Genomic DNA, 23,405 nt, shown 5'->3' with positions numbered 1-23,405 from the left:
AGAGGAAGTAAATTGGAGAAGGAAATGTTGAGGACACAAGTAAGTAGGGTCCACAGAAATTCTGTTTGCCTAAGAGGAGATAGAGATACCGAGTAAAAGAAATACTCACTTCGCATAATTTTGCCTCAGGCAGGTAGAGGGAGGAAAAGGAACAAACTAAAGGACCCTGGGTTCTTCAGCCTCCGGCATCATGTTGAATGACTCAAGCCTTGAAACATTAGAAAAAAGACCAAGATATAAACATTAAAAATCAGGTGACATTTTAAATTAAGCTACCCACTTAAGGGAGCAGAATTTTCCACCCTAAAATATATCTCTCTGGCATAAGCGCTGCTGAAACTCAGTCTCTGTCCACCAGTGCCAAATAGAAACAAGGAGACAGGGTTTTGAGCGGAGGAGAGAAAAAAGCTTTATTGCTTTGTCAGGCAAAGGAGGCCACAGCAAGTTAATGCCTTAAACACTGTGCCCTTTGGGAGAGATTAGGAGGTGGTGTTATAGTTTGGGGAGTGGAAAATAGGACCACAGATAAGGATAAGGGTAGACTCAGGTCCTCCTTTTTGGAATGAAGAATGCTTTATCAGGTAGTTAATATCTTCTCTTTGTCGGAGGCTTTAGTTCTGCAGAAGAGCTCAAAGATATTGTTGTGTGTCTCCCTTGAGGTGAAACAGGACCCTGCCCCAAGGCTGCACTGTTGTTTCTGGACCAATTCTTCTGGTCTCTGCAACTGTTTGAACCTATCCTTTGGAACTCAAGGGAGGTTACAGAGGCTGAATGAGGTCTGTTTCCTAAAAACAAGAAATGGGGAACAGGAATTCCCATTGTGGCATAGCAGAAATGAATCCGAATAATATCCATGAGATACGCCTTTGATCCCTGGCCTTGCTCAATGGGTCGGGGATCACATGCTGCTGTGAGCTGTGCCGTAGGTTGCAGACATGGCTTGGATGCCGTGTGGCTGTGGCTGCAGCTGTGGTTGTGGCTGGCAGCTGCAGCTCTAATTCAACCCCTAGCCCGGGAACTTCCGTATGCCACAAGTGCTGCCCTAAAAAGCAAAAAAAAAAAAGGGGGGGGGGGGCAAAGAAAAGTTTTTGTGCCCAGGAGCCTCACAGGGCCCTGCTTGGTTTCATGAGGATTATTTTGGGCTGGTTATTTAAGAAACAGCAGATATGAGAGGAGCTCTGAAAACCAAAAAAAAGTTACCCTTTTCTAAGGTAAAAGAGTGATCTCTGTAAGGATGTTTTCCTGCTGTATGAGGAAAAGAAGAATGACTCATTCTCTAGAAATACTTACTGGTGGAGAAGGCAATGACGACCCTACACAAAAACTTTATCCAGGAGTTCCCGTCGTGGCGCAGTGGTTAACGAATCCGACTAGGAACCATGAGGTTTTGGCTTCCATCCCTGCCCTTGCTCAGTGGGTTAATGATCCGGCGTTGCCGTGAGCTGTGGTGTAGGTCGCAGATGCAGCTCAGATCCTGCATTGCTGTGGCCCTGGCGTAGGCTGGCAGCTACAGCTCCAATTAGACCCCTAGCCTGGGAACCTTCACATGCCGCACGAGCGGCCCAAGAAATGGCAAAAAGACAAAAAAACACTTTATCCTACCTTTATTGTGATTTTCCTGGTCACCTACATGGATTCCTCACCCTCACCATCTTTTGTCTTTAGGCAAAGATGGCATTTAAGGTGATGGCATCAGACATTCTGGCTAGTTAGTTTTCCTGGGTCTCTGCCATGTATTATACATGTTATTAAACTTTTATCTTTCTCCTGTTAGTCTGCCTTCTATCACTTTGCTTATTAGCCCAGCCAAAGAACCTAGAAAGGAGAAAGGCAAAATTTTTCCTCCCCAACAGCACTTTCCTAGAACTCTGGCCTCAATGAGTAACCAGTGAATCTAAGTTGGTCACCATGTTCTAAGGGCAGGTCCTCAGATTTGCAACTTTCTGAGTTCGCCCAGGAATGAACCTGGGAGATGATAACCTATACCAATCAAACCCACTAGAGATTAGTGTTAAACCAGTAGGTCTGTAGCCAGATAGGTTACAGGGTCCACAGAGAAAGAGAACCAGAAATGGCTTTCCTGACATAAGAAAAGCCATTTTAGGAGTTCCCTTGTGGCTTGGGGTAATGAACCCAATTAGTATCCATGAGGATGTGAGTTCAATCCCTGGCCCCCGCTCACTGGGTTAAGGATCCAGCACTGTCATGAGCTGTGGTGTAGGTCGACGATGTGGCTCGGATGTTGAGGTGTTGTGGCTATGGTGTAGGCCAGCAGCTGCAGCCCCATTTGACCCCTAGCCTGGGAATTTCCATATGTCACAAGTGCAACCATAAAAAGCAACAACAAACCGCCCACCTTGGCCAAGCACAACAATAACGGCTTGGGTGGACTGTCTCACAGCAGGAGGCCCTGATTGGGAACTTGGTGCTGCCCTTAAGACTAACTGGGAGAATTGGGAAGGGGGAGCTAGGAGGTAGGAAGGAGATGACCAACTTCCCAGGATCCTTGGCGCTGGAATCCATCTTGGCTGAGAGGTGTACGTGCCACCAAGAAGCACCCAGAGCCAGACCAAGTATGGGCAGAGCAAGACGATTGGCCAGAGAAAATCAGGAAACTGACCCCATTCCGATAAAACCGGAGACCTCAAGGCACATGGTAGAGAAGTTCTCCTGGGTTCCCTTACTCTGCTGCTCTCCCCCCGGTTGCCCCTTCCCAATAAAGTCTCTTGCTTTGTGAGCACGTGGACAATTCATTTCTGAGTGTTAGGCAAGAGCCCATTCTAGAGCCCTAGAAAGGGTGCCCCTTCCTACAACAAATTCTCCTCTACTCAAGCCCCTTCATGAATATGGATGTACCCTTACCTTAAAACTCCCCCAATTTTGCTGTTGGGGGAGACATTACTTTGAGAAATATCTCTGGTATTCTCCTTATTGGCTACAAGTAATAATAAATCCTTCCTTCTCTTGATCTTTGGCTTGACATCCACCCAGAGGTGAACCCAGTTTTTGAGTAACAGTTCTTCATCAATGGTCAATTTTCTTTTTCTTTCTTTCTTTTTTTTTTTCTTTTTGGGACTACACCCATGGCATATGGAGGGTCCCAGGCTAGGCTAGGGGTCAAATCCGAGCTACAGCTGCCGGCCTACACCTCAGCCACAGCAACGCAGTTTTGGAACCACATCTGTGACCTAACCACAACTCAAGGCAACGCCAGATCCCAGACCCACTAAGCGAGGCCAGGGATCAAACCCACATCCTCATGGATACTAGTTGGATTGTTTCCTCTGCACCACAATGGGAATGCCAATGATCAATTTTCATATGGTTAATAGCGAATGTTTTTGTCACTTGATAAAGCCTTCTTCAAAATGTAGTGGCAGGCAGAGCTTCCGTGCCTGCCTGCTTGCATCTCTTGCAAACATCCTATCCTAATAAATCTGTTTCTCGCCTATCACTTTATCTCCGGCTGAATTCCTTCTGCGTGTAGGCATGAAGAACTTGAACCTCAATAAGTCCAGTGACTGGAACTGAAACCCCCAACAAATGGAAGATGATAAAGCATCCTTCATTCTGAAATAAGGATCATCAGAACCAATCCTGGGACCACCCAAACACCAACTCTGAAAATGCAAGCTCTCATCCACCTTGATCCTTAATTGGTCCTATTTTTCACTCCTAAACTATAAAACCACCTCCCTGTCTCTCCCAAGGGGGACACATTCTTTAAGGCATTAACCTGCTGTGGCACCCTTTGCCTGGCAAATCAATAAAGCTGTCTTTTCCTCCTTCACTCCTCCTCAAAAAAGTAGTAGCATATTTTCGTATCCTGGTCATATTTTAGGCTGCTGATGAAACTGACAGCACTATCAGCCTGAACCTAGCCAAAACACAGACTGGGACTTGAACCCACGTGCTGGGACTCAAACCCAGCCAAAACCCAGATTGAAACTTAAACCCACAGTTTTAAATTAGAATCACTCACCCAGTGTCTGGACTCTCTGAGGTTCAGGTTCTTCATGCCTCCGTGCAGAAGGAATTCAGCAAGAGACAAAGTGATAGGCAAGAAATAGATTTATTAGGATAGGATGCCTGTGAGAGATGCCAAGTGGACAGGAAAGGAAGCTCTACCCCAAGGAGTAGGTGGGCTGCAGTTTTATCATCCAAGGGGAGTGGGGGTCGGAAAAGATGCCTCTTCCTTCCTGGGAGTAGTAGCTCCTCCTTAGTAAGCCATGTATTCAAATCAGCAGATGGGTGGTCCTCAAACTCTTGCCCTAGGTCTGATTCTGAATGCAGGGCTCATCCCATCCCCCACCCAATGACCCCAGGCAATTCTCCTCCCTCCACTAGTCTAGCAAGCCTGCCTTGTTCTGATGATTTTCTTGAGCAATTATTAACTTTACAGTGATCTCCCAAAGTCCCCTGTTTCCCTCTTTATCTATGGTCCCTTAATGGGACTTCTACAACTACCTGTGCCTACTCCATCCCTGTCAGTATCATCCTACACAGGCTTCTTTCAGAGCAAGATTAATATTTCAGATTCTTCCTTCTTGATTTCTACTCTAAGCTGTTACTGTAAGTGACATTTAAACTTATGCATTTTTCTGTATGGATCTGCTAATGTGACAGCAGATCCACCCAGCTTTATTTTTTACATTAGGAAGCAATTAAGAAAGATAATGTGAAAAGGAAAGGACTGTTAAAGATAGGGAGAGGAATTCCCGTCAGGGCACAGCAGAAAGGAATCTGACTAGGAACCATGAGGTTTTGGGTTTGATCCCTGGCCTCGCTCAGTGGCTTAAGGATCCAGCATTGCCTTGAGCTGTGGTGTAGGTTGAAGATGCTGCTCGGATCTGGTGTTGCTGTGGCTCTGGCATAGGCTGGCAGCCGTACCTCTGATTAGACCCTAAAAAGACAAAAATAAATAAATAAATAAAGCTAGGGAGAAAAGATGAATGTTAGGCATTTGGAAAACAATAGGAAAATGGTAAACACCTTATTATACTTGAGAAAATTTTCTTGGCATGTAAATGAAGTAAATCTGATCTTCAAAAAAGAATACAAATCTGATTCCATGGTTACTTCATTAGCACATATACTAAAATTTAATTGATACAGAGATTAGCATGGCCCCTGTGCAAGGATGACATGCAAATTCATGAAGTACTCCATATTTCGAAAAAAAGGACAGGAGTTCCTGCTGTGGCTCAGTGGTAAGGAACCTGACTACTATCCTTGAGGATTCAGGCTCTACCCCTGGACTTGCTCAATGGATTAAGGATCCGGTGATGCCATGAGGTGTGGTGTAGGTTGCAGATGTGGCTCAGATCTGTCTTTGCTGTGGCCGTGGTGTAGGCCGGCAGCTGTAGCTCTGATTCAGCCCCTAGTCTGGGAAGTTTCATATGCCTCGGGTATGGCCCTAAAAAGACCAAAAAAAAAAAAAGACAAAAAAGAAACAACAAATCGGACACATTTTCTCACTGATCTCTGATAGGAAAGAGGAAGTGGGGTCCTAGGAAGCTGGCCTACTGGAGCTCTGGAACCCATCTCATCCAATCCTGGTGAATCCACAACCCTCGGACCTGCCCCAGGATCACTTACACCCTAGAGTTAACAAATGTCCAAGCCACTGGCTGAATTTTTACAGGTTGGAACTCTACCTTATAATATTTTCACTTGAATAAAATAGAGGATCCCTCTGTGAATTTCCAAAAATATATATAAAATAATAAAATAAAATGACTTGTTCTGCTCCAAACTTTGACATTTCATTTTGGTAACAAGCCAAACAATAGTAATAAAGGGAGTTCCTATTGTGGCTCAGTGGTAATGAAATCGAATAGGATCCATGAGGATGAGGGTTCAATCCCTGACCTTGATCAGTGGGTTAAGGATCCAACATTGCTATGGCTGTGGTGTAGGCTGGCAGCTGTAGGTTTGTGTGTGTGTGTGTGTGTGTGTGTGTGTGTGTGTGTGTGTGTGCCATTTCTTGGGCCGCTCGATAGGGGTCCAATCGGAGCTGTAGCGGCTGGCCTAGGCCAGAGCCACAGCAACTTGGGATGCGAGCCGCGTCTGCAACCTACACCACAGCTCAAGGCAACGCTGGATCCTTAGCCCACTGAACGAGGCCTGGGATCAAACCCAAAATCTCGTGGTTCCTAGTCAGATTCGTTAACCACTGAGCCACGATGGGTACTCCTGCTGCTGTAGTTCTAATTAGACCCCCTAGCCTGGGAACTTCCATGTGTCACACCTGCAGCTCTAAAAAGCAAAAACAAAACAAAAGAAAAACAAACAAACAAACAAAAAAGCAAACAATAGTAATAAGAGCCAAAGTAGGCTAAACTGGACTTTCTCTTGTAGGAGACCATAATGTACCTCTTTGACATAAGGATTACCTTGAGAAAACAAAAGATAAAAAGGGAAGCTCTGAGAGCAGAATATAAATTACCCTTTTATGAGTGAAATTTACAATTACAAAGAAAATCTCCATTTGTTTGTTTGTTTTTGTCTTTTTTTGCCATTTCTAGGGCTGTTCCCGGGGCATATGGAGGTTCCCAGGCTAGGGGTCGAATTGGAGCAGCAGCTACTGGCCTATACCACAGTAACCGCAACGCCAGATCCAAGCTACATCTGCAGTCTAAACCACAGCTCACAGCTGGATCCTTAACCCACTGAGCGAGGGCAGGGATTGAACCCACAGCCTTGTGGATAATTTTCAGGTTTGTTAATGTTGAGCCATGACGGGAACTCCAAAACATTTTCTTTGAAAGAATGAAGTGTTAAGGAGTTTTTGTTTTGGTCAATCCTACAGTATGTGGAAGTTCCCCGGCCAGGGATCAAACCCAAGACAAAGCTGTAACCAGAGCCACAGCAATAACACTGAATCCTTAACTCACTGAGCCACAAGGGAACTCCAAGAATGATTTTTTTTTTAAGTAAAAACTGGGTTATCATGAAACTTTTAAAAAAAAGCCCATGTCATCAAATAAACTCAAACCCATTTTATTCATCATATGCTCAAATTGACCAATAGGCTAAGGGTTGGTGGTCATTTTGAATGCCAAGACTACTGAGGAAATTGGTAACATGCTAAAAACTGTTGAAATGTAATTTAGGTTTACAGAAATTTATATTCATTTGCATCTCTATGAACAGGAAATATGGTCACTGTTTTCAGGGGTTTTTTTTTTTTTTTGGCTTTTTAGGGCCACACCTGTGGCATAGGGAGGTTCCCAGGCTACAAGTTGAATTGGCGCTACCACTGCCGGTCTACTCTACAGCCACAGCAACATGGGATCCGAGCCGCGTCTGGGACCTACACCACAGCTCACGGCAACACCGGATCCTTAACCCACTGAGCAAGGCCAGAGATTGAACCTGCGTCCTCATGGATAGTAGTCAGATTTGTTTCCACTGAGCCACGGCAGGAACTCCTATTATCAGTTTTATGCAAGTTCATATCTATCCTTCAAGTCACTCAAAGGTATACACCTTCACAGTGTCCATTTATCCCTATTGAGTCTGCTAGACAAATCCTGGCAGGCCAATGAAAAGACTCCCAGTAATCTCTTGTCCATTTGTAGGTCTTGGAAAATTTTTCCCTTCAGAAGATAATGGAAAACATGACTAGTTCAGGAAATAAGCAGAGGTCCTTATGCCTGGTATGAAAAGGAAGGAGGGAGTCACAAGAAATAGTCTAACCTAGCAATTGGGCAAAAAAGAAATGGTATCATATGCTCAAATTGACCAATAGGCTAAGGGTTGGTGGCCATTTTGGATGCCAAGCCTTCAGCTCTGCAGAAACAATAAAACTAAACCTCACAAAGGAACTTGGAACTCATTGCTTAGCATCAGCCTCAGACTCACTATTCTGGCCACTCCCGGCCAGATGCTTGACACAGAAATACATCAGCAACTATGGAGGAGGGAACATTCTAGAGTTCTGAATATGGCTGATAACTGCTGTAATAGGTAACTTTTTTTTTTTTGTCTTCTTGCCATTTCTAGAGCCGCTCCCAAGGCATATGGAGGTTCCCAGGCCTAGGGGTCGAGTTGGAGCTGTAGCCTCTGGCCTACGCCACAGTCACAGCAACGCGGGATCCGAGCTACGTCTGCAACCTACACCACAGCTCACAGCAACACCGGATCGTTAACCCACTGAGCAAGGGCAGGGACCGAACCCGCAACCTCATGGTTCCTAGTCGGATTCGTTAACCACTGCGCCACGACGGGAACTCCCTGTAATAGGTAACTATTAAAGATACTAATCTTCTGTTATTTCATTGACAATAGTTCGAGACTATTTTCTAATTGACAAGCATACAAAGGTCTAAAGAAAGGATAGAAAAATAATACACCTGGAGTTCCCTTTGTGGCTCAGTAGAAACAAAGACAGCGGTTGTTGTCACTGCTGGGATACAGTTTCTATCCCTGACCCAGAAACTTCCATACACCCTGGGCATGGCCAAAAAAAACCCGTTAAATTTGTGTGCTTTTCTCTTATTAATTTGTCTTTTGTTACAGGGGTCCTAGCCAAGAATTTAGAGGGTAGAAGGAAAAGATTTTTTCCTCCCTCACACTTTCAAGATTTGGGATAATTTAGGAGATAGATAAGAGGGGTAGATTCATCCATTCTTTTTTTTTTTTTTCCCCTTTTTATAGGGCTGTACCCGGGGCATATGGAGGTTTCCGGGCTAGGGGTCTAATTGGAGCTGTAGCCACTGGCCTACACCAGAGCCACTGCAACACCAGATCCAAGCCACATCTGCAACCTATGCCACAGCTCATGGCAATGCCAGATCCTTAACCCGCTGAGCGAGGCCAGGGATTGAACCCACAACTTCATGGTTTCTAGTCGGATTTATTTCCACTGCGCCAGGATGGGAACTCCAGATTCATCCATTCTTGTCTTCCCCCATCTGTCTTGCTCATTAGTCATAGCAAGACAGAAAGTCATCTGCCTAAATTAAGACCAAGTGGAAATCTTATCTCAGGAATCAGGCATGAGCCCAGTTTTGAGAACTTGGGTATTGGGTGAAAAGCAATCTCAGCCAAGAAAAATAGTTCTCAACAAAGAATGAGTAACAGGAGTTCCCATCATGACCCAGGGGAGACAATCCGACTAGTATCCATTAGGACGTGGGTTTGATCCCTGGCCTCACTCAGTGGGTAAGGATCTGGCATTGCCGTGAGCTGTGGTGTAGGTTGCAGATGCAGCTCGGATCCTGAGTTGCTGTGGCCCTGTCATAGACCGGCAGCTGTAGCTCTGATTTGAACCCAAGCCTGGGAACTTCCATATGCCACAAGTGTGGCCCTAAAAAGCAAAAAAAAAAAAAAAAGAATGGGTAACAGAATCACTGTGGGGTTATGCAAACGTAGATATGCAAAGACTTCAGTAAGTCCCCAAGGTTGTGATTCAGCAGACCTAGGATCTTGGCATTTAAAAAAATTTCATAGGCAATTCTGATATGAGACTAAGTTTGGGAGAGCCCTGCCTAAGGTATCTTGGTGCTGTTTTCCTCTCCAGTGGATTTGGGGGTACCACCAACTTGTGAAACAGCAGGGAGAAGGGGGGCTGTCCTAATACATCTAGCTGTAGAATAAAATACATGAGGACTAAGTAAACAGAAAGCTTTATTTATTTATTTATTTGTTTATTTATTTATTTGCTTTTTAGGGCTGCTCCCAAGGCATATGGAGGTTCCCAGGCTAGCGGTCTAATCGGAGGTGTAGCTACCAGCCTACGCCACAGCCATAGCAACGCCAGATCCAAGCCGCGTCTGCAACCTACATAAAAGCTCATGGCAACACTGGATCCTTTACCCACTGAGCGAGGCCAGGGGTCAAATCTGTGTCCTCATGGATGTTAGATTTGTTAACACAGCCATGATGGGAACTCCAGAAATAATTTTTATCCTAAAGATAATTGGAGCCATAAAAAGCATTGGGCAAGAGTGTTTCACTGTTACATTTATGGTGAAGAAATACTAATCTGGAAGTACTACACAGAGTGGATTGGAAGGAAGAGACTAGAAGTCAGGGAATCCATGTAGGAAACTTTTATGTGAGCCCTCTATGTGACAATGAGCTTCTGAATAAGGATATCGTAGCACCAATGGAAGTGTAAGAACAGATTTAAGAGGCAAACACCCTAAATGTGCGTGTCTCCTTCATGTGCAGGGGTCTCTTCACACAGCTTCATCTTTGGGATGAGTTTACCATCTTCCTCATCTAACTTCTTCTTTTTTTTGTGTGTGTGTTTTTGGTCTTTTTGTCTTTTTAAGGCTGCACCCGAAGCATATGGAGGTTCCCAGGCTAAGAGTCTAATCAGAGCTTCAGAGCTGTAGCTGCCAACCTTCACCACAGCCACAGCAACACCAGATCCTTAACCCACTGGGTGAGGCCAGGGATCGAAGCTGCAACCTCATGGTTCCTCCTCAGATTCATTTTCGTTGTGCCACTAAGGGAACTCATCTAACCTCTGACTAATCCTCAAAACTCAGTTCAGGTGTTGCACTCTCCAGTAACACATTCTCTCTACTGTCTCCACACAGTGACCTGTAGTTTCCTTCATCACAGCTGTAAGTGCTATTTATATTTATTAATATATTACAAATTTGTCCCTGATTTTTTTTTCTTTTTAGGACTGTACCCACAGCATATGGAAGTTCCCAGGCTACAGGTTGAATGGGAGTTACAGCTGCCAGCCAACACCACTGCCACAGCAACAGAGGATCTGACCTGCATCTGCGACCTACACCACAGCTCATGGCAACACCAGATCCCTGACCCACTGAGCGAGGCCAGGGATTGAACCCGCATCCTCATGGATACTATCGGATTCCTCTCTGCTGAGCCACAACGGGAACTCCTGTGTTTGTCCATTTACCCTATTGTTTTTTTCATTAGATTACAAGCTCCTGAATCTGAGTAGCCCATGATGCGGCCCAATAAATATACATATACATGAATTATCCATTCAAGTCTATTGTTGAAACTCACATTACCAAGTATATGGCAGCTCTTGTGTCAGATTTTCATGTGTATTTTCTCCTAAGAAACTGAAATCATGAAACTTAAAAAAATTAAAGCTTAGAGTTCTTGTGGATTAAGAGTCTGACTGCAGTGGCTCCAGTGGCCTTGGGTTAGATCCCCTGCCCCCGGCGCAGTGGGTTCAAGGATCTGGCATTGCCACACCTGTGGCTCGGGTTCAGTCCCTCACCTGGGAAAACTTCCATATGCTGTGGGCATGGCCACAAAAATTAATTAATTTTTAAAAATGCAGCAGAATTGAAACTTCAGATCAGGAAGAAAACGTCACATCAGGAAGTGATGAGTTCCTCAAAACGGGGCTTTGAGTCTCATTGTTTCTTTAAGTAGGCTTACTCTTCCTGTGTCTACAGTGTTGATACTATTTTCAACAGCGAGTCTGAAAATTTGAGTCTCATCCACACCGTGCACAAGAAGTTCAGCTTCCAAGCCCTAGATTTACTCTTCTAGGGTTCAGAGCCCTTCTCCTGCTGCATGTGGGCAGCCCTGGCCTGCCTGGGAGACCAACAGATAAAAGCCTCTGAGCCAGGACTAACTGCTGCTTCTCTTCTCAGTGGGAACCCCAGCGTGGAGACCTGGTAAGAGGAGAAGCCCCTGGGCTGGGGAGGGTGGGCAGTGAAGGTGGCTGGGAGGTCCAGGTCAAATAGATGGAGGGTAAATATTTCAGGAGGGGCGAGGGAAGGGACAAGGTTAATGGCATGGGGAGCTTCAAACACATGCTTGCAGGGCAAAGAAAAGAATGAGATCTATCAATCAGAGGAAAGGTCCTCTTACCTCAGGTGCCTCCTCACTGGGCTTACGCTTCTTCACAGAATTGTGAGACTCAAGTGAGAAAGATGGTTTAAGAAAGAAAAAGAGCTGTGAAATCTTAAAGGGCAGAGTAAAAATCTAAATTCTGATGTATGGGGAGTTCCCATCTTGGCTCAGCAGAAACAACTCTGACTAGGAACCAAGAGGTTGCAGGTTCAATCCCTGGCCTCGCCCAGTGGGTTAAGGATCCAGCATTGCTGGCAGCAAGAGCTCCAATTAGACCCCTAGCCTGGGAACCTCCAGATGCAGTGGGTGTGTCATGGGTGCAGCCCTCAAAAAAAAAAAAAAAAAAAAAAAAAAAAAAAAAAAAAAGTGAGATGTGTGGGAGTTCCTGCTGTGGCGCAGCAGAAAGGAATCCAACTAGTAACCATGAGGTTGCGGGTTCGATCCGTGGCCTCACTCAGGGGGTTAGGGATCCGGCATTGCCGTGAGTGGTGGTGTAGGTTGAAGATGTGGCTCTGATCCTGTGTTGCTGTGGCTGTGGTGTAGGCCAGCAGCTGTGGCTCCAACTGGACCCCTAGCCTGGGAACTTCCATATGCCGCGGGTGTGGCCCTAAAAAAAAAAAAAAAACTTGATGCATGGTAATTTTCCTCTAATGGCTCCTGCTACCACCATTATCTTCTCTCTCCTCACAGAGAAAAATGGGGCCAGATCTGAGATGCTTTCCTCTCCTCCTATTGCTGCTGGGACTGTGGTGTTCAGTGCGTCCACTTTGTGCCATACCCAAGAATCTCACCAGGGCTCAATGGTTTACAATTCAGCATATTCAGCCAAGCCCTCTCCAATGCAACAAGGCAATGAACGGTGTCAACAATTATACTCGGCACTGTAAGCCTCAAAACACCTTTCTGCACGATTCCTTCCAGCACGTGGCCACTGCCTGTAATTTACCCAAAATCACCTGTAAGGATGGCCAGAACAACTGCCACCAGAGTGCAAAGCCTGTTAGCCTGACTCAGTGCAATTTCACCGGGGGGAACTATCCGAACTGCCGCTACAAAGATGCCGCCCAATACAAGTTCTTTATTGTTGCCTGTTATCCCCCACAGAAGGGCGACCCTCCTTATCCGTTTGTTCCTGTACACTTAGATAAGATCATTTAAAGTTTCCATCACTTTCCCTCTCACTCAGCATGCGTTCTCTTATGATCTCTTCTGATTTTTCTTTTGTTGATCTTCCTGGTTCCCATGGAAGAAAAAAAAGGAGGGTGTTGGAAAAATCAGAGCGATGAGGATGTTGGACTGGAGTTGGGACAAAAGCGTAGGATTCTTTTCTGCTTTGGAACTCTGTGTTTTGAAGGAAAGTAGTAGGGAAGAGGGCAATGACTGGGGCCAGGCCTCCCTATTTTCAGCCTTAGAACTTTGGCCAAGCTTTGTTGCATTGTATTCACAGCAATAAAACTATGTTCTGTTGCATTCTAATGAGTGAGTAGAAGTGTGTTTGAAATTCTTTTCACCTATTTGCCAGCCTGGAGCTATATTTGCCAGCATTCCAAGGAGAACTCTTTTGTCTCTAGGCAACCTTGGGCATTATTTAGCAACCCAGGGCTCCTGCCACGTCCCTCACCCCTGTGTCTTAGGGACTTTGGAGCAGGAAACTTCTCCATCTGTTCAAACTATGCTCTTGGCTTTATATATTTCCCTGGAAATGATTGGCTAAGTTTAGAGATGGCGGTGATATTCAGACTGTTGATGGTACTTTCATACACAGATTCTAACACTGGCAACTGAGGCTTCCTAGATCTTTACTATTTGTTTCTATATTTAATCAGAGAGTGTTGTAAATATAAATAGCAGTAGGGATAATAATTCACTGTAACCTTAGAGTCAGTTCTCCAATTATCCATTGGCAAGGACAAAGAAAAAGCATAGATCAAGAAGAAAAAAAAAAGCACTGAGAAACTTAAAAACATTCTTGCCATACTCAAATACTGGGTATATCACAGAAACATGGGGGTTTTGGAATAGGTATTTGATTTACAAATTGAAGGATTATGTGAGGATGCGGGTTCGATCCATGGCCTCACTCATTGGGTTAAGGATCCAATGTTGCCATGAGCTGTGGTGTAGATTGCAGACAGACGGGGCTTGGATCTGGCATTGCTGTGCTGTGGCTGTGGCTGGCAGCTGCAGCTTTGATTCGACCCCTAGCCTGGGAACTTCCATATGTCACAGGTGCGGCCCTAAAAAGACAAAAAAAAAAAAAAAAAAAGTAAGTCCTAGGTATGGGGGGGAAGCAATTTCCCTAAACCCTTTATGGAAGAAGAAGGGGCAGTTTGAGGGAGGTGGGGAAGAGAAACTGTCAAACATGCTAGCCTGAAGCAGGTCCAGCTCTCAGCCTCAATAAAGACAGTTTCCAATGAAGTTCAGGAAATTTCTGCTCCCTCTCCTGCATTCTCTGGTTGCCACCTTGATCTTGCCTCCACATTAGTCTCTCCCCTCTGCAGGATCTTCCTTCTGTAGGATCTGAGCCAAGCTAAGAACCTCCATGGACTCTCCGTTTCCAGGACACCTGACAAGTCCTAGCAGAGGCTAGCTGCCAGCCAGGACTCTCAGAGGCTGCCTAAGGTTGCTTGAGAGGACAGTCTGCCCTAGAAGCATGTTTGAAGTCCGCTGGGATGATCCAGACCTTGGAACATGGCTTTGAATTGGGAGAAGAGCTCTGAACCAAACTAGACCTCACAGATGGAACTCCTTTAAAGATGCCTACTCATGCCTTGCCAGAAACCGCATGCCAGGGTGTGGCACTGCTAGAAAGTGGATATTCATGCTGAAGGTCCTAACTGTAAGGGGACTTTGAGATTACCAAACCCAACCTCCAGTTTCTATAGATTAGAAAACTGGTCCAGAGAGGGCTGCAGAATTGCTTCAGGGGCACAGGAAGCTGATGGTGGGGCTGGGACTAAATAGGTGTCTTGACCAAGTTATCCACTCAGCTGCAGACTCAGGGAAGGTGGAAAAGGAAGGAAACTGACCCTGAGTATAGGCCCTGCCCAGACACATAGCAAGAAGATATTAGAGAATGATCTACAGTTAAGATGAGCTGCCTTTTTTTTCCCCCCACTCCTGTGGCATGCAGAAGTTCCCTCGCCACAGTAGCAGCCAGAGTCACACCAGTGACAACACCAGATCCTTATCCCACTGTGCCCCCTGGGAACACCAGTGATGAACTTTAAAGTACAATCACCACACTGGCTAGTAAAACACATCCAGTGGGACTGCCCATTCTGATGAGCAACTCCTTCTCTATTGTTAAGAAAACAATAAGGGAGTGGGGACATAGATAAGCACGGAGGGCTGAGATAAAACCATTCTACTTGCACTTACCGCAAGCCACAAAGAAACCCAAAGTGCCTGGGAATTTGCTGAATGATTTTAATGATTTGCAGAGGTACTGGGGGTCTGTGCCCTAGAAAGTGGCTCCTAGGAAACAGTTTTGAGATGCTTCCAGGTGTGCCACTACTTGGTCTTTAGGAGGCACGATTTCATCCTGTACCCTCTAGGTAGGCCCTCCATCATGCATCATGAATCACGAACACAGAGGACTGACCCACATTTGTGATGGATTCTTTTTTTTTTTTTGCTTTTTAGGGCCGCACTCATACATATGGAGGTTCCCAGGCTAGGGGTCAAATCGGAGCTACAGCTGCCAGCATACACCACAGCCACAGTAACACGGGATCCGAGCTGGGCCTGTGACCTACACCACAGTTCACGGCAATGCCAGATCCTTAACCCAGTGTGCAAGGCCAGGGAGCGAACTTTAAGGTTCCTAGTCGGATTCGTTTCGGCTGCACCATAGCGGGAGCGCCTCGTGATTGTTAAAAGCCATATTCAAGTGCTTTCCACCGTGGCAGGTAGATTCAGAACCCCTTAGTGCTCCTACTTGCTCTGTGAGGGCCTCGTTAGTCTGAGGAGGCAAAGGTAGAGATTGGGAGCAACTTTTTACTTCACAGTTAGAGAAAAAGCTCAAAGGGCAAATAACAGTGGGGTGGAACTTGGAAAGAAAGAACTCGATGCCATGATACTCTACTCTCAATTGAAGGACTGGTTTAAGGTATGAATGATTGATCTGTTTCAGGCTGGAGGATGACTGGCTGTTGGAATCGAAGGGAGAATTCATTGCAGAGAGAGACAGGAGAAAATCATACCAGAAGAGGCAGAGGACACTATGCTTTTGTGAATACACATAAAACAGCAAGAGTGGAGTTTCTGTTGTTGCTGCTCAGTGGGTTAAGAACCTGACTAGTATCCAGGAGGATGGAGGTGTCATCACTGGCTTTGCTCATTGGATTAAGGATCTGGCAGCTGGGATCTGGTGTTGCTGTGGCTATGGTGTAGACTGGCAGCTGTGCAGCTCTGATTCAACGCCTAGCCTGGGAACTTCCATATGCCTCTGGCGCAGCCCTAAAATAAATAAATAAGTAAATTAAATAAAATAAAACAGCAGGGGTAAGGAGGAGATGGGATGCTGGACGCTTTTACATGTCCACTGAGAGTGTATAATTCCTGAAGGGTGTTTGGTTTGAAGAGTCTGAGAAATGAGCATTATGCTTCTTAGAAGAATCACTGGATATGATCATTTCTGTCTTTAAGCAGATACCCATCTTCACATGTTAGCACCTCAATTTTAAGATAAATCTGCCTGGATTAGTCTTCTAGAAGAAGATAGTATTCCTTTATTCCTAGGGTAGCAATAGTCACCCCACAGAATAGAGATCTCTGATTTGTCTCCACACAACTGATGGTTCTCTCCTTGATTCTGCCTGTCCATCTCCAGAAAAGGGCTCAGTCTTTCCTCTCTGAGTGTCCTCCTATTCAGAGCTCTTCCTGCCCCCCACAGGTTCCCTGATTGCGCAGGTCTGCACTTGGAGCATCTGTCATCACCTATCACTTTATTCCCCAGATGGTGAATGTGTAGATGTAGATGCAACAAAACTCCAAGTGAGTGTTGGTAAAACTCCACTAACGCGTCCTCTTAGCACTAGGAGGGAAATTAAGGAGATTTGGGTTTGGCACAAGGGTGAAATGAACTTAAGAATACTTCTGCAAGAAATTTCCCTTGTGGCTCAGTGGGTAAAGGATCCGGCTTTGCTGCAGCTGTGGTGCTGGTTGCAACTGAGGTATAGGTTTGATCCCAGAGCTGGGAACTTCCACATGTTGCAGGTGCAGCCAAAAAAAAAAAAAAAGAAAAGAAAAAAGAAAGAAAAAATTCTGTCAAAAGGAAACCTCTAGAAACACAAAGTTTCCCTTTTTTCCTCCTCCATCCTCAAGGTTTGTAAGGAGATCCTCATTAGCACAGAAATGCAGGAATATCTGGCTGCCCCCTCTCACCCCACAGAGTGAGCTTCTACCTCTTACAGAAGCCCCCAGGGCTAAGAATTCACTTTACCTAAAAGAGAGTCACTTCTAGCATTTATCAATGCAGTGCACACTAACGATGACAGACCTGGTTAAACTGGTTGGCAGTAGGACCTTTCTCTAGTTCCATGACCTTGTCTGGAGCCAAAAGCAGGTGTAAACAGGTCATTGGAAATGACTACGTGATGACAGAATGGATGTAAGGAAGGGTTGCCTAGAAGTGACAGACTCACAGGCCCAGCATGCTGGGAACTTGTGAGAGCTATGGGCAAACTCAGGCAGAGAAAGCTGTTAAGGGCAGAGCACTCAGTGCAGGAGGGAGATGGGACCTTCCTCCTTAAGGGGACTCAGGGAGCAGAAGGGGCAACAATGGGGAAGCCAGGAGACCTGAGGTTTAGTCTCAGTCATACTACTAACTAGCAGGTCACTTAACCTTTCTGAGATTCAGGTCACCCTCTGTAAAAGGTGGGGGTTGTATTAGGTGAAGGATGGCCAGTAGGTGGTACATACCCTTCACCTCCCTCATGCCTCCTGCAGAGGCTACTCCTCCATTGAATCGCTGTTTAGGTGTTTTTCTGCAGCATTCTAGGCAGGCACTTCCAATTGAGTTGGTCCAGAAGCTGAAATCTACTTATCAACCCCCCATTTGATAACATCTAAAGTCCCTTCTAGCTCCTGAAAAAAGGATTCTAGCTTTCCAACTAAGAGGGGATAATTTTTCTGATATAGTAAAACTCCCTCAAAAAAAAAAAAAAGGAAAATGGAAATTTAGAGTCATAATTTTATACATGCCTCTTCCCCACCTGAGGCCAATCAAGGTCTTCCCAGGGTCACGCTGTCTTCCTTCTGTGCCAGAGATTTTTGTATCTGAGCTTCACCCTGTCAGCTCACCCGAATAACGGTGTCCCAGACTGTTGCTTCTTTTTATCTAAAATAGTCCAGGGAGTTCCTGTTGTGGCACAGCGGTAATGAACCATGACTATGCGGGTTCGATCCCTGGCCCCGCTCCGGAGGTTAGGAATCTGGCTTTGCTGTGACTGTGGCGCAGCTCGGCAGCGGCAGCTCCGATTCGACTCCTAGCCTGGGAACTTCCATAGGCCTCAAGTAGAAATAGAAAGAAAGAAAGAAGCCCACACAGTACCTGGACACTGATAGCATCAGAAATTCAGATAGTTGCAAATATGTTTTATTGAAAGAAGCAGTGAAGGGGTTAACATGGGCCCACCTCACAACCTACTCCTCACCCTCCAAACCAAGTAAGAGCAAGCCTCAAGCCATTGGCGCATGCTCTTGTTGGATAAGAGCCCTAAGTAACTTGAGTTATTGCCCTCAAGCCAAGGAAGCATGTGTTTGTGTGAGGGGTGGGAGGTGGAGGATGAATAAGAGCCATGGCTACCTTAAGTTATTTCCCCCCAGGGCAAAGAAGCAGAGGGCAGAGGCAGATGCCTTGGTGATGAGGTGGGGCATCTCTCTGGTGGAGACCTACACAGAAGCATCGAAATGGACTGGCACGGGTGGGTTCCCCTCACAGGCCACGATGATGTGTTTCTCCTGCTGGCTGGCCTTGTATGCACAGTTGGGGTACTTGGAGCTGCCCGTCTGGCGGCACTCTGTGATGTGCATGGTGGAGTTGCTCTGGTAGCAGTTGGTCTGCCCATTCTTGCAGTTGACATTGATCTGGGAGCAGACGGCCTGGACATCTGCCAGGGACTCGTGCACAAAGGTGTTCACTGGCTTGCACCGTCCTTGTGTCATGTTCCGGCGACTCATCATTAGGTTGCAGTAGTTGGAGCTGTTGCTGGAGGAGCTGTCAGGGTCCATGTGCTGCCGCTGGAACTTCTTGGCTGGCGATTCCTTGCCCAGGGAAGGCTGGACCCACCCCAGCACCAGCAGCACCAGGGCCAGCCACAAAAACAGGACCAGGGACTTCTGAGCCATGGTGGCCTTACTGCCCTGAAGGACCCTACCTGGGAAAAAGGGAGAGAGGAGGAAAAGCATTTAGCTTAGAGAGAGCTCTTGCTGTGGCAAAGCGGGTTAAGGATTCTATGCTGTCACAGCTGAGGCATAGGTCACAGCTCTGGCTCAGATTAGATCCTTGGCCTGGGAAACTTCCATATGTCACAGGAGCGGCTATAAAAGAAAAGAAAAAAAAAAAAAAAAGGAAAGGGACCCCAGCTCTTGCCTGTAGCCTCCCTGGCTTATAGTTTTCCTTTGGGTCAACCGGGAAGATGACTTTCTGTGAGCTTTGCTAAGTAATGGGGCACTCTCATATACTCTTCTTCACAAGCCTTTGACTGCCACTCCCTGCAGAGAGGCCATCCTCCCCTCTGGCTGGTAACCCTGGAAATGACTTAAAATCCTAGCAGTCCTGTCTTTGAATACAGAAGGATTTTTGATATAAAACATATTTGAAAAATAAAACGCAATTGTACCCAGTGCTCACGTGGCTCAATAGGAGATCCTCTTGAATGAAATCATTAAATAAATAGGCCAAATTTTGAAAAAGCCAAATTGTGTCCCTGAGATGACTACCAAGCATACATCCAGGGTCATTTTCGTTTTCGACAGAGCCCTGTTGTCCTACAACACGAGGGAAACACGCCTCTTGGCCTCAGTGTGGGATAATAGCACCTTAAAGGGATGCCATTGTGTTCTAAAGAGAGATGCTTCCTCCCCCAGCTTGAGAGCTGCTCTGTCTCAGGCTGCATGGGCTCCCTCTAGCCTGCCTGCTCCATCCCTGCCCCCAGCTCTGGCCCCAGTCCTGACTCTCAGGCTAGCCTCACCCACCATGACCGCCTTCTCTCCAAGGTTTAAGCAGAAGCAACTCCTGAGACCACCTCTTGGGCTGCTTACCTGGGTCTCTGGCTTGGTCTCAGAGAGAAGGCAGTTTCTTCAATCACTAGATCCCAAGACTGTCGACTTTATACAGATTAAAAAGGGGCTTGGCTTCTGAAAAGAGAAGGGTGGGAGGAGCATCGTGTTCTCAGCCCACAGGAAAACAAGGACATTTTGAGGAAGGGGTGGGGAATCGCCCAGGCTGCCCTCTTTCCCGGGCTGCTGGGGAAAACGAGCCTTTGCCTGTAAGAAACTTCCTTTCCATAAACAGCCGAGAAAATCACTATAGCACTGATACTAGAACCCTCAACTAAGCCCTTGCTATCTCTTTGGGAGCTGCATTCACCAAAGAGCCCTCAGAGGTTAGCAAAGGACACATAACACGTGATCATAGGGGCGCGGAGGGAGGTAGGTCCTCTCCCCAGAAGTCCTGGATCTGCTTTGGCCGGAATTCCACATCTCCACCAGCACCTTTCTGGGGGGAGTGTGGGGAGAGGTGTCCAACTGCCCCCAGATGGACGGCTTCCCAGATCTGGAGAAGAAGGAGGAGAGGACTTGAATACGGCCCAGTTCTGACCACTTCAACACTCCTGGGCTATTAAAGGTGGGTGGCCCTTATTATCTGCAGTGATCTCGCATTCTGCAGGTCAGAGTAGAGGAATGAAAGATAAACCAAAATGCAAAATCCCCTTTAAAGAAGAAATAGAAATAGAGAACATCACAGTTCTTAGCAGAGGAAGAATTTCCTCCTAGAAAGAGACCAATATTTGCTGGAAGACAATTTTATTTTTTACTTATTTTTTAAAGTATAGTTGATTTATAATATTGTATTAGCCTCAGGTATACCGTAAAGTGATTCAGATACACACACACACACACACACACACACACACACACACCCTAGGCATATATATATATATATATAGTCCCTTTGGAGTGAGATATATCAAAATATATTCTCTAGGTTTACACTGTCTCAGTCCAAATTCTGGTTTAACATTTTAAAAGCTGGGTGAGTTTCCTCATCTCTAAAATGGGTATAATCATAAAATGTTCCTCTTAGATTTATTACTAAGACAAAGTCAGGTGAGATGCCAGGGACTTAGGGCAGTACTTAGAAATCATCAGTAAATGATAATTCCTGGAGTTCCTCTCGCGGCTCAGTGGGTTAAGACCCCCATGTAGTGTTCGTGAGGATGCAGGTTCAATCCCTGGCCTTTCTCAGTGGGTTAAGGGTCTTGCCACAGGCTACATCATAAATTGTAGGTGTATGGATCTGGTGTTGCTGTGGCTGTGATATAGGTCTGCAACCCCTAGACCCTAGGTGCAGTCCTAAAAGAAAAAAAAAGTGCTAGCTCCTGTGACTCTTCCCTTGGGCTGGGGGGTTAAGATCCCTCCCCCGCAAGGTGTGGTGTGGCCTAGCTTTTAGTTTCGTGTTTCTGTATTTCACCCACCACCCAGGTTTTTTGTTTTTGTTTTGTTTTGTTTTCGGTCTCTCAGTCTTTAGCTAGTACTCAGCTTGATCCATGATAGAAGGAAAACTTTTCCTCTACCCATTTCTGTTCCAGTCTGGAGGCCTACTGAATTAACTGACAAAAGACAGATTAACAGAAGAATTGACAAAGTTTATTCATATGCCTATGGAGGAGCACAAAAAAAGCATCTCCCTGAATGGAACATCTAGGGATAAAAATTTATACACCAACTTAATAGGGGAAGGGGAGGCAGCAAACAGGGACTCTACAGGAAACAAACAGGTTTTTTTTGTTTTTGTTTTTCTTTTTTTTTTTTCTTTTTAGGGCCACACCCATGGCATATGGAGGTTCCAGGCTAAGGGCTGAATCGGAGCTACAGCTGCCAGCCTACACCACAGCCACAGCAAGGCCAGATCCTAGCCAGTCTGTGACCTACACCACAGCTCATGGCAATGTCGGATACTTAACCTGCAGAGTGAGGCCAGGGATCGAACTTGCAACATCATGGTTCCTAGCTAGATTCCTTTCTGCTGTGCCACAACAGAACTCCACAAATAGGTTTTTGGTTTTTGTTTTTTTTGTCTTTTTTTTTTGTTGTTGTTGTTGTTGCTATTTCTTGAGCCGCTCCCGCGGCATATGGAGGTTCCCAGGCTAGGGGTTGAATCGGAGCTGTAGCCACCAGCCTACGCCAGAGCCACAGCAACTCGGGATCCAAGCCGAGTCTGTAACCTACACCACAGCTCACAGCAACGCCGGATCGTTAACCCACTGAGCAAGGGCAGGGACCGAACCCACCACCTCATGGTTCCTAGTCGGATTCGTTAACCACTGCGCCACGACAGGAACTCCCAGTTTTGTTTTTTTTAAGAAAAGATAAATGAGCATTTAGGGGAACAAAAGGGATATAAAATAATTTGTGATAACGTTTGTCTGTGCAAGAATGAGTGGTCTTTTTTCTGGTTGTAAAACTCCCCCAAAAGGGGATTTATAGCAAGTTTACTCTCAAAAGACTCTGCCTTTATTCAGATAAGGGAAACTCTGAAAAAGCTTCTTTCTGCATCTGAGTTTCAAATATCTTCAGATTAAAATAAACTTCAGGGAGTTCCCTAATGGTCTAGTGGTTAGAATACAGCACTTTCCCTGCCAGCCTGGATTCAATCCCTGGTCTGGGAACTGAGATCCCATATAAAGCCACACGCAGCTGCTCACTGCAGCCAAAATAAATAAATAAATAACCTTCATATAAACTCTGCAGGATCTGAGTGGGTACATAGTGATCAATTTAGAATTTGTTCATTCATTCATTCAACAGTGAGCCTACAGAGATAAGTTACAGGGTCTGCCCTAAAGGTTCCTGATGGGATGGTTTATATTAGTCAGATGAGTTCCACCAAGGTGTTGGGCATGGCTGTATGAAAGCAGTCATTCTTTTTGGTACCTTTTCAGTGCTGGAAGGCTTTCACAGAGGTGGTCCAACAAGATTTCAGAACCACAGTTCAAATATGAACAAGCTTTCTGCAACCCACAGAAATTTCTTTAGTAGCCTACATCCTAGGCATTCTCAGCTATAAGAAGCCATTTTGGGGAGTTCCCATTATGGCTCAGTGGAAACGAATCTGACTAGCCTCCATGACGACTCAGGTTTGATCCCTGGCCTTGCTCAGTGGGTTAAGGATCTGGCGTTGCTGTGAGCTGTGGTGCAGGTCGCAGACGTGGCTCGGATCCTGCATTGCTGTGGCTCTGGCGTAGGCTGGCGGCTACAGCTCCAATTCGACCCCTAGCCTGGGAACTTCCATATGCCTCGGGAGTGGCCCAAGAAATGGCAAAAAGACCAAAAAAAAAAAAAAAAAGCCATAAATTAAACTGAAAAAACAA

General features: G+C 45.8%; 2 protein-coding genes and 1 non-coding gene across 4 annotated transcripts; 2 read left to right on the top strand and 1 right to left on the bottom strand.

The window, feature by feature from the left end:
• Positions 1-5,073: 5,073 nt before the first annotated feature.
• Positions 5,074-5,175, top strand: LOC125137096 (U6 spliceosomal RNA). The gene has a single exon (XR_007137400.1). It is a non-coding gene; the product is annotated as a U6 spliceosomal RNA (small nuclear RNA).
• A 6,186-nt stretch (positions 5,176-11,361) lies between these two features.
• On the top strand, positions 11,362-13,281 carry RNASE6 (ribonuclease A family member k6). The gene is made up of 2 exons (XM_047795341.1): positions 11,362-11,627; positions 12,496-13,281. Exon 2 carries the CDS (start codon positions 12,502-12,504, stop codon positions 12,961-12,963), a length of 462 nt encoding a protein of 153 aa, XP_047651297.1. The 5' UTR covers positions 11,362-11,627; positions 12,496-12,501; the 3' UTR covers positions 12,964-13,281.
• A 5,103-nt stretch (positions 13,282-18,384) lies between these two features.
• Positions 18,385-20,236, bottom strand: RNASE1 (ribonuclease A family member 1, pancreatic). 2 transcript variants are annotated; one of them, XM_047797158.1, is made up of 2 exons: positions 20,074-20,236; positions 18,385-19,183 (listed from the first exon to the last, which is right to left on the bottom strand). In XM_047797158.1, the coding sequence occupies exon 2, from the start codon at positions 19,156-19,158 to the stop codon at positions 18,703-18,705; it is 456 nt and encodes a 151-aa protein (XP_047653114.1). In that variant the 5' UTR covers positions 19,159-19,183; positions 20,074-20,236; the 3' UTR covers positions 18,385-18,702. The 2 variants fall into 2 exon arrangements, with proteins under 2 accessions (XP_047653114.1, XP_047653113.1); XM_047797157.1 differs by having other exon boundaries at positions 18,385-19,187; positions 20,074-20,228.
• Positions 20,237-23,405: the final 3,169 nt, after the last annotated feature.

The sequence above is a fragment of the Phacochoerus africanus genome, chromosome 9, assembly GCF_016906955.1.
Source record: "Phacochoerus africanus isolate WHEZ1 chromosome 9, ROS_Pafr_v1, whole genome shotgun sequence".
Lineage (NCBI taxonomy): Eukaryota > Metazoa > Chordata > Mammalia > Artiodactyla > Suidae > Phacochoerus > Phacochoerus africanus.
Note: the sequence above shows the minus strand (reverse complement) of the source record. Positions and strands in the feature narration are given on the sequence as shown.

Coding starts and splice junctions, on each gene's coding strand:
- RNASE1 (XM_047797158.1), bottom strand. CDS start 19,158: ATGGCTCAGAAGTCCCTGGTCCTGTTTTTGTGGCTGGCCCTGGTGCTG.
- RNASE6 (XM_047795341.1), top strand. CDS start 12,502: ATGGGGCCAGATCTGAGATGCTTTCCTCTCCTCCTATTGCTGCTGGGA.